We start from the raw sequence: 11,344 nt of genomic DNA, 5'->3' as shown, positions 1-11,344 counted from the left end.
TGACAGGTTCAACAGCAGTGGAATTTACAAATTTATAAACATCCTCTTCTCTGGACGGATGCTTGGAATAAACCAGCAGCGTGGTTGGGCGGCCGTGTGTTCTTGTGCGCCGTATCTGTCCAAATCCCGCCGTCAGATGACTAAACATGGTCTTACACTAGTTTATTCAAAGTCAGCCGCAGCTCTGCTTATTAGTGCGCCAATGCACATTTCAATGGAGGTGCCGTCCGGTCTGATCACTATAAATACCTTCTGCATGGATGTGGAGTAGCATCTCATCATTCCCCTTTGCAGTCTAAATCCATCGCGACGATCACTCTAATTCCGATCTTCACTACATTATATACATATATACAAGTCAAGAGATTCAGAGGAAGAAGATGGTGGCTGTGGGCATGAGCAGGGCGGAGCGGTGGAACCTCGCCGGCGCGACGGCGCTCGTCACCGGCGGCAGCAAGGGCATAGGGTAATACTACATTGCGTGCTCTGACGATCTTTCATGCGATCTAGTGGTACATCGTTTGTCCGAGTGCTCTTAAATTAACATCATATACATCCATGGCAGGCACGCGATCGTGGAGGAGCTAGCGGGGTTCGGCGCCCGGGTGCACACGTGCTCACGCAACGCGGCGGAGCTGGAGGAGTGCCGGCGGCGGTGGGAGGAGAAGGGGCTGCAGGTCACCGTCTCCGTCTGCGACGTGTCCGTGCGCGGCGACCGCGAGGACCTCATGGCCACCGTGGGTGCCACCTTCGGCGGCAGGCTCGACATCCTCGTGAACAACGCCGGGCAGTCGCTGTTCAAGCACACGGTGGAGTGCACCGGCGAGGACTACGCGCGGATCATGGCGACCAACCTCGAGTCGTGCTTCCACCTCTGCCAGCTCGCGCACCCGCTGCTGCGTGCCACCGGCGGCGGCGGCGGCGGCGGCGGCAGTGTCGTCCACATCTCCTCCATCGCCGGCTTCATCGGGCTACCGGCGCTCGCCGTCTACTCCATGACCAAGGGCGCCATGAACCAGCTCACACGCAGCCTCGCCGCCGAGTGGGCCGGCGATGGCATCCGTGTCAACTGCGTCGCACCGGGGGGCATCAAGACAGACATCAGCAGTGATGTATGTTCATTCCTAGTAATAACTTCAGTTATTAGTTGCTACCTATAACCTACATATTGCATATTATTGATCTTTTCAGTTGAAAGCTAGAATCTTGTGATTACATGGTTAAATATGACCTCATGTGTGGTGATGGATTTGAGCAGAAGACGATAGACCCGGAGCTGGTGAAGAAGGAGATGGCGCGGCTGCCCATGGGGAGGATCGGCGAGCCGGAGGAGGTGGCGTCCTTGGTGGCATTCCTCTGCATGCCGGCGGCGTCCTACATGACCGGCCAAGTCATCTGCATTGACGGCGGCCGCACCATAGCTTAGCAGCTTGTTGCTAGCTAGTCCACTTGTCACGTTCATTTATGTATGTATGCGTACGTGACAGACCAGCAGCCGGCACACGTACATTCTGTTTGTACATTTTGCGTGCATTGTGCTGAGGATGATTTTCTCGTTCTTATTTGTAATCTTCTTGCTATGCATCTTGTATTATAATCTAGTTTTTCCTGTGTCAAAATATATAAGTCCAATGCATGGTTTCAATTGTTTTTTTGCCAATCACAAACTAGTAGTCACACTACTACAGAATGAGGCATTGGTCGATGTCTAAAATGGCCAAAAACCTCGGCCTTTTTGCGGCCCGGGGTTAAAGACCCCTTTAGCACCGGTTTGTGTCACGAACCGGTGCTAAAGGGTCCTGCCCAACGGCTACTGACATGTGCTGTCGGGGCAGAGACCCTTTAGCACCGGTTCGTGTTACAAACCGGTGCTAAAGGGGTCCCTTTAGCACCGGCCAGAGCCACGGGCCGAGGCAAACCCTTTAGCACCGGTTTGTGTTACAAACCGGTGCTAAAAGGTAACCCTTTAGCACCGGTTTTTTCCCTGAACCGGTGCTAAAAGTCCAGTTTATAGGCCGGCTCCCTCCTCCCCTCTGCCCATTTGAAACCGAGAGCACCATTGTTGTTCTTGGAGCTTCTTCTTGCTTGTTCTTCATTTGTTCTTCATCTCCAACGCCCATCGTTGATCTTCTTCGACTCCGTCATCGTCTCTTCGCGCTTAGAGGTGACTAACTTCAGCCTTTCTTGTCTTTTTTATGTTGTTTTTGGCTTGTGATGTTCCCATCATTTTTTAGCTCAAATCCACTTTGTTATTTTGAATCATTCACATGAATTAGTATCCATATATATATATATATATATCATATTTCATGGTTGACCTAGTTTTAATGTATTTTGCAAGAATGAATTATAGTATATTTTTATGATCATAGAAAGTAGGATAGTTCAAATTAATTGGTTTGTTAATATCACTTGATTTATTTTTATTACTACATATAATGTCCATTGTATCATACATGTTTACTAGTAAATGTGGAATTTATAATTGTTTTAAAATTGAGTATGGATAGTAGATGGCAACCGTGACCGGGTCTTCAGTCTCTCAACGGGTTCAAAAGCGAAACCGTCCGGAACTCCCTCTCATTACTTGTGGCAAGTGTGGGCAGAAGATTTTGATGGAGTACAAAGTGTCGAAAGAGGGAGTAAACAAGGGTCGTATATTCTACAAGTGTCCAGATCGTAATGTGAGTTATTTCCAGACATTTGCTTATATATGTGCATATTTTTTTAAATGATATTAATTAAACTTTTGATTCTCTCTTTTAATTTCAGTGGGACGGTACCGGCGGATGTACAGGTTGGTACTGGGAGGAAGAATACATTGAACACATTAAGAAATCTTTTGCACAGGTGGTTGAGGCTGAAGGTGGTGAGGCAGTGAGCCGACGAAAGAAGTTCAATGATGTTGATCAAGCGAATGATCTATCTATTATAGTTGGGATCGGACGCGAACTAATTATGTTGCTTAAGTGCATTTTAGTTTTGTTTTTTTAATGCTAGTTGCGATTGTATTTGTTGTAGCCAAGCTTTTCTAAATTAATCAACTATGTATCTTAGACATGTTGTGCAATAAGATGAGAAACTATATGTGTGCATGGTTTTCATAATATATATGTTATCTTTAATGCAGATGGTAACACGTAATTGGATGTATAATGCCGATCGGCGCTCCGAAGAGTTCATTAATGGCGTGCACTATTTCTTAGGTGTGGCCGAGTCAAATAAGAGGGACGGTTTCATGTGCTGTCCATGTGCCGTGTGCAAGAATTTGACGGAATATTCTAACTCAAGAACTCTTCATTCACACTTATTAAAGTCTGGTTTCGTACCAAACTATATTTGTTGGACCAAACATGGAGAAAGCGGGATTATAATGGATGAAGGTGAAGAAGAAGAAGAAGAAGAATTGGACCATGCCAATATTATTGCTCAGTACGGTGGCTTCAATGATGTTGCAATGGAGAGAGATAATGAAGAAGAGGTGGCGGCAGAAGATGATCGGGGCGATGATGCTTTTGGTGATGCCATCCGTGATGCACAAAGAGAATGTGATAGTGATAAAGAGAAAGCCAAGTTCGAGCGCATGCTAGAGGACCACAGGAAATCGCTATATCCCACCGCTGAAGAGGGGCAAAAAAAGCTGGATACCACACTAGAATTGCTGCAATGGAAGGCAAAGAATGGTACATCTGACAAGGCATTTGGGCAGTTATTGAAGATCATAAAAAAGATGCTTCCGAAAGGCAACGAATTGCCCACCACTACGTATGAAGCAAAACAGGTTGTCTGCCCTTTGGGATTAGAAATCCAGAAGATACACGCATGTCCTAATGACTGCATCCTCTTCCGTGGGGAGGAATACGAGAATTTGGATGCATGTCCAGTATGTAAGGCATCACGGTATAAGATTAGACGAGATGATCCTGGCGATGTTGAGGGTGAAGAACGTCATAGGAAGAAAATTCCAGCCAAGGTTATGTGGTATGCTCCTATAATACCACGATTAAAACGTCTGTAGTCACAAGAGCGCGAGAAAGCTCGTGAAGAATGGATGCAGGCAGAGATTCAAAGGCAAGTGCAAGCAGCACTTAGTCAAATGACGAAAGGGCAAGGTACATCACAGCCTGAGGTCAATGTTAGCCCCCCAGGCCAGTTGAAAAGCAGCTGCGCATCCACGGAAGTACCAACCATTCAGGATGACACGAAGCTACACTTCCCCGTGGATGATGTCACAGAGGCTTTTACTACCTGTGAGCTGCATGTACCAGATGGGAATGCCACCAAAAAGGTGGCTATCGCTGTTGTCAACCCTATCGACCGAACGAGCACTCCAAGAATCCATAATCGACCAGTACCTGGTGGATATGCTAGCGTCTCGGTTGATAGGGTTGAGAAAGGTTGTGGCAATGTGCCACTAGACATAGAAGGGGGAGACGGAGAGAAGACCTTAGGTAAAGCTGAGAAGACATTTATTTGTTGGCGCAAGCGCTTCATAATTATTCCTCAGCATAGGTTTGTGTGTGATTTTACTTCTTATATTATTTATTATGTATTGAAATTTAAAAAAAGTTTACTCACAAAACTTGTAATTGTTTTCTTTGCAGGGACTCCTCCAACCTAAGTCCAGTTCTCTCTCCAGCGCATCATAGTGCTGCGGGCGGTGACAATGCTGGATCTCCTCCAACACCTGCGGCGGCCACACCGACCCCGCCACCGCCTCCACCACGGTCTCCACCTCCTCCACCGAGGTCTCCAACTCCTCCACCGCGTTCTCCAACTCCTCCACCGCGTTCTCCAACGCCAAAAAGATCGGCCCCACCCCCTCCACCGCCTGCACCGCCCTCTCCAAAGAGTGCACGGTCGGTCCCCTCGCCTCCAAAGCGAGGTAGTAAGAAGCGGTCCGTCCAAGAAGGACCGAAGTCATCGGTCCCACCTCCAAAGAAGGCTGCCTCAGCAAAGAGAGCTAAGACGCCAGAAAAATTACCTTACGAAAAGAGTGAAGAGGAGGTAATTGCTACATCTAAAGCTGAGGTCCAACATTTTTTTGATAAAATAAAGGAGGGAAGGAAAAACGGCTTAACCCAGAAAAGCCGTACTTTTATGTGAAGCCATCGGAACTGAGGCAGAAGGTGGCGGACCATCAAAAGAAGCAACGCGAAGCTCAGAAAAAGCCAGCACTTTCGGACTATGAGCGGTCTCTGGTCAAGTCTTCACAGCCTACTAAGAAGAGAGTAGGAAAGGGGGTCCCACAGCTCGGAGAAGTATCAAAACCGGTGCCCCCTTTGATTGTGCCAAATCAATACGGCTCAAATGAAGACTTGATGCCAAAGAAATCCTTAGCGTTGTCTGAGCTAGACTCGCTTGAGAGTTACTTTGGACAGAGCGGTTTAAATATAGAAGAAATTACCGCCATTCTTGGATGCCATACATTTGAAAAAGCCGAGGTAGTTGATCAATGGAGGGCAAGATATGAACCGGGCAGGAGTCTATTCGACCCTAAGCGTTTACACGAGCTCGGCACACAAATGTTTGCAATAAACAAATGGTGCATTGAGGCGTCTAAAAGGGGAGAGAATTGGATTTCTGTTCGTATTAGACAACATCACTACTTCCGTGGAGATGACCTCATATACGTGCAGTTCGAAGAATTGCACCAATTATGCCACCTCGACGCTCTTGACAAATCTCTTGTCAGCTGCTTTTGTCTGTAAGTATTTTTCCTTTTTATTATACTTCTAACTTCTTTAATTACATGTATATAATCCTTACACACTTAGGATTTGTATGTATATATGCAGGCACCAAATGAGAGAGCTCAGAATGAGAAATGACAATAGTATTGGGTTCGTTGACCCTTATATTGTTTTCAAGGCTCCGCAGGCAGTGTGGACAGCAGATTATGAGACAGAAATCTGCACCAATCTTATGAGGTTCTTTGTAAACCAAAAAGAAAAACAAAAAATACTCTTCCCCTTCAACTTCGAGTGAGTTATATAGTTATTAAGTGCATGCATATTTTATTTTACATTATAGGACTGACCCTATATATGTGTGTAAACAGCTTTCACTGGATACTCATGGTCATTGAAATTCTCAAGAACCGATTGATAATCTTTGACTCAATGAGAAAACCACAAGAAAATTATCAACAAATGGTAAACGTTATTCAAAGGTACGTAATGTCGATCTCAGCTACAAAAATATCATAATATGACTCTGTAATTATTAGTTCACGATCCACAATGGCTGTGTATAAGGTTTGGGAAAGATTCATTGACCGTGAACATCTCAGTGGATGTAAAGCGCCGCTTAACATAATACATCCACAAGTAAGTTCTACTAGCTAACAAACTTTCGCTAACTTTTAGCCTTCTTATTGTCATGGTCATGAATATTTTTATATATATATACATCGTACAGTGGTGTTTAAGACAAGAAGGGGGAACAATCTATGTGCATATTACGTGTGCAAATTCATGATGGCACAAGTCAATCAAACACCCACAGAGACGCTCAGAGTACGTTACATGTCTCTTTTCATTATCTCCTGAATTATATTGAATAACTTAGATAACTAATACCTTTTTTATTTATTTCAAATTAAAGACGGAATGGCTGAGGGAAAAGGTCCTACAACAAGACCGAATCAAAGCTATCCAAGAGACGATAGCAGGATTTCTCCGCGACCAAGTGATCAATCCAAACGGCGAGTTTCACTTCAACGGCAACGAAACTCTTATACCAAACAACGATGATCATTTGTATCGTTTGTAGACATTGGGAGAACAAACTCTATGTATATATGTGTTACGAATTTTGTACATATAAAACTATATATATATAAAGCTTTTTACATATATATTTAATTTTTGATGTGGTCTATTCATTTTATTATAGGCAAAGCTTAACTATTAAGCTTAGCCTATAATTTTCATTTATATATGCTTAATATGCGTGTAATATAAATATATTATTGTATCAGCAAAACATGTATTGAAAAACCTATTATTATATATTATATATAAACAATAAACAGAACCGAAGAAGTGAACCAAAAAAAAAGAAAAAGTACCGACCGGTGTTAAAGGGTCCTGCAACGTGGCAGCCCTGGCAGGACCCTTTAACACCGGTTGGTGTTACCAACCGGTGTTAAAGGGGGGGCTTTAGCCCCGGTTAACGGAACCGGGACTAAAGGGTGGGCCTTTAGTCCCGGAAGGGCAGCACCGGCTCGGGAACCGGGGCAACATGCCCTTCCCGACCGGTGCTAATGCCCGAACGTGTGGCAGTGTCACCAGCTAGGTTGACACCACTAACTGTACCAAGCTATTTACGATGCGTTTGGTTTTTGAGGAGCCACTTCATCCTAGATAAGGTGATACATCATGAATCTATTCCTTAAATTTGGTGGAATGACTTCATTCCTCATACTAGCTAGTTCCAATGGATGGTTATCTACAAGAGTCATTGGTCTTGCTTAGTCTAAATCTATTTCTTGTTTCCGGTTATCCAGCTAGTTGACTGTAAGCCCCTCCGGCGAAACTTTGTAATATTGGTCTGATTCTATCCTATGGATAGATGAAGCCGGGTATGAACTATCTATTATCTAAAAAAAACTAGCTACTACTAATTATTAGATTGTAATACCTCAACTTATTTCACTCTACAAAACAAAATTGTTACCCAAACCAAACACCCTATGTGTCATTCCGCTCTTAACTGCACAACGTAGATAAAGTAATGACACCATTGACATTAGTTTTCATAGCAAGATGTCAAAGGTAACAATTATTACTCTTGGTCTATAGATCAAATAATGCCAAGTCCATACCTGATATTAATGCTGAAATCTGACCTGGGAGAGGATAGCCGGGCACTAAGGCCAGTCTCAATGCATGTTTCATGAGAGTGTCATACATATTAAATAGGGTGCCACATAAGTAAAATTGCTGACTTGGCAGGGTCATTAAATGAAGGAGTTTCATCAGATGAGAGAGGAATTTCATCCCCATGAAACTCATCTGGCTCGGTTACCTAGTTTATAGTCTTGGTAACTGTGTCATGAAACTATGCATTGAGACTGGCCTAAGGCCAGTCTTAGTGGAGGTTTTTACCAGGATGTCATGCATATTTATTAGAGCGCCATGTTAGCAAAATTGCACTTTTTGCATGAAACGAAGAGGAGAGAGAAGGAAGTAGTTTCACCATGGTGAAACTCCGCTGGCGTTGTTTCCCACGCGGTGAAACAGGTTGAAATCCCCACTGGGGACTAAATCGTTTCACCATCTTGCATGTGATCCAATCATTTTGTAGTAATTAAATGCTTTGCCCAGCCTTGGAAACATCAAGGTGAAACTCATGCATTGTGGAGGTTGTTTCATTGTTCGTTTCATTAATGCTCTGTCAGTAGATTTGTTTTGAAAACAGTGTATTGAAACGGGCCATTGAGACTGGCCTAATAGACATCCCTAAATGTCATTTAAACCTGGTAGTGTAAGGAGATATCACTGTCAGGTCAATGCTAGACCTGGCAGTGATAGGATAATTGTCTATCAGGTCGAACAACTACCCAACAATGAGAATATGATATTCATGCCACGTCAGTGGCTTTTACCTAATGTTGGTTAACCGAACTATACCTAAAAATATATTTCTACCAATGATAAGGTCGTCATCGCCCGTGGAAATATCCTATTTTCAATAGCCTTTCATGCTTTACAGTCAAAAACTAGTGCTAGTAGAAATCAATTTAGACTGCCAAATCGAAATAGTTTTTGTACTGGGGAAACAAAAGGAAATGGACAATATCAGTGACTTTGTTGAGTTTGGAGAGAGGAGGTGATAGACTAGGGTTGAATAAGAACGAATGTACTTTTCTTTCTTCAAATATAACGAATGTAGTTTTCATTCAATTATTGATTAGCATCACCCATTATTTGTCTATAAATTAGTTAGAACTAATTTGTTTAAGGATTAAAACTTATATATATGCTAATGTTGTATAATAAATACTTGTGCTCTCTCTGGATCCACTAGCGTTTGAATTTGTATTGTTATGTGTGCAACAAGAGTAAAAAATGTATCTTAAAATTGGAAGTTCAGAAAAACGGATGTTGTGTGTATAGCCACCAAAATGTGTCACTCAACAAAAAAATTGTATTGGCTCATGTTTTTTCTCATATCACAACATGTATGATCATATATTTCTTTGGTTGATACCACGTTTTTTCTCATATTTTTATTTTAAGCTATGCATCCATATAGCGAACGTAAAATCGACCCATTTTTATTCTGTTTCAACTGAGACAGCCAAAATGGACAATTATCTTGTGTTGACTAGGTTCACTTACAATAAGAAAACAGAATATTCTGGATTTGACTTAACAGCGAATCAGGAACACAATTATCTTGCATTGACTTGCATCACTGCTTGCTGACACGTACACACCTTCGACATCATTTGACTTCCATTTGGCTCTTTAGAAAAAAATCTCAGCTGCATCTCCTTGCACGTGATCAGCACTACTCTGAGCTTGTTTTTGTTACAGAAAAATGATTGCGTATCTGCATACCTATATGTACGGCCGTATCTCCTACAATAAGTAATATACGCCAGTATCCTTTCTAGTACAGGCCATTCGTATCAGATTAGTATCAGACTTGAGACTTGTGAGCTACCCTAATCATGTTCATGGGGAGTTAACTGCAACAGCTGCTCTAGTTATTAGCAGCCACGCCACTAATTATATATATATATATATATATATATATATATATATATGTGTGTGTGTGTGTAGCTAGGTCAATTTCCTGATGCTACGATAATAATATACATATGGGAGTTAACTAGAATCCCCATCTCTTGACCATCTGTAACGATGAATGCACCCAAAGATAGTGACGGTCGAGCGAATCCCCCTGCCATGTTCCTCTTGCATATAGTTCCTTTTTTTATATTTATACTATATATCTTGTTTATATTTATATTATACTAGAGTGTTCTTGCCGACTTACGATTGAACACACACTTTTTTTTCCGATAAAGAAAGCTTTATTAATTTCAAGATCGTTATATATGCATGAGTTTGATGCTCAGATAGGAAAAAGTATACATGAGATTCATTATTTGCGATACCTTGACACTGGACAATCGATGGCCGGCTTAGGTCAATGGCAAATTTGACTTTTGTAAATTTTTGTCATCTAGCTCAAATGGTCAGACGGAACATTCTTTTGAGTATCTCAAACTGAGAAACAGAAAAGATATGGACGGCACAACGAGATTGCTATCCAATGTAGTCGCTGGCCATGTCGTTCTTAAGGAAAACAATTTGTTAAGCATGTACACTGGTAGAAAATATAAACTACTAGAAATCGTCTCTCGGATTTCCAGCCTATTCGCTTGAGCTTACCAGCCGATTCTGCCAGCCATTCAGCAGTGTTTTCTCTTACAACAAATCAGCCAACAACACTTTCTGTCATGGCTTATCAGTCGAATCTGTCAGCTGTTTAACAGTGTTCTGTCTTATGCATGCATTTCGACCTTAGATGGATGATACTTGTATATATGCAACTATAGACTGATGCATTATGTACTAGTTGCATTGCATGGCATTGACATTAGCATATCCACCACTAACTTAGTAAAGTCAATAGTACATTATTTTTTCAATGGTCAAATGCAACTCTGGAATAAGGTATGACTTGGTCTCAGTGATTAATATGATGAAAGTATATCTCAGAGCTACAGGCTTTTATTTGTGTACAATGTGATTTCTCAAGCAAACTCATCCTTCTAAAATGTTAATGAAACTATGAACAAACCTTTTGATAAAATAATTTTTTAAGCTTTGAAGGCAAAGGGTTTAAAATGGATTTGTGTCACTATTTACTGGCTGAAAATGAGGTAAAATTTGGAAAATTGTTGACCTCAGTTTCTTCATTAATTCATATATAAGCATATTTACACTATACCACAGCCCAACATAGTGTCCAACGGAGGGTCGCTATAAGTACAAAAATAGTGTTGGATGGTCGGACGGTATAACATGGTGGCCAACAGTCGGTCGCTATATCTTTCTTTAGCGTCCAACCATGGGGTAACAGTAGATAGGCTGTGGTATACTGTTAGTTGGGTAACGTCTGCTGCTGACATTTCCACTAGGGAATTCTCAGCTGAACTTTTTATTCCCGGATATTATTAAGAGTGTGCAACAATTTAACCATACTGTCGTCCAAAGATTCACCACCAACATTTGTTACTTAGAGTGCAAGCTGCAAAATCTGAAGCAACCCCTCTTCCTTACTAACCCCAAAAGAAATTGTGCACAAGGTTTTATTTCATATG

The 11,344-nt window shown here is 42.1% G+C and overlaps 1 protein-coding gene across 1 annotated transcript; it reads left to right on the top strand.

The window, feature by feature from the left end:
* Nucleotides 301-1,624, top strand: LOC8082055 (tropinone reductase homolog At5g06060). The gene is made up of 3 exons (XM_002451166.2): nt 301-466; nt 566-1,112; nt 1,259-1,624. The coding sequence occupies exons 1-3, from the start codon at nt 381-383 to the stop codon at nt 1,424-1,426; spliced, it is 801 nt and encodes a 266-aa protein (XP_002451211.1). The 5' UTR covers nt 301-380; the 3' UTR covers nt 1,427-1,624.

Source organism: Sorghum bicolor, chromosome 5 (assembly GCF_000003195.3).
Source record: "Sorghum bicolor cultivar BTx623 chromosome 5, Sorghum_bicolor_NCBIv3, whole genome shotgun sequence".
NCBI lineage: Eukaryota > Viridiplantae > Streptophyta > Magnoliopsida > Poales > Poaceae > Sorghum > Sorghum bicolor.
This window is presented reverse-complemented; position numbering and strand designations above follow the sequence as displayed.

What these genes read in the sequence shown, in the direction of transcription:
- LOC8082055 (XM_002451166.2), top strand. Translation starts at nt 381, where the DNA reads ATGGTGGCTGTGGGCATGAGCAGGGCGGAGCGGTGGAACCTCGCCGGC. An exon ending in GGCGGCAGCAAGGGCATAGG is followed by an intron (nt 467 to 565) that starts GTAATACTACAT and finishes CATCCATGGCAG; the next exon opens with GCACGCGATCGTGGAGGAGC. An exon ending in AGACAGACATCAGCAGTGAT is followed by an intron (nt 1,113 to 1,258) that starts GTATGTTCATTC and finishes GGATTTGAGCAG; the next exon opens with AAGACGATAGACCCGGAGCT.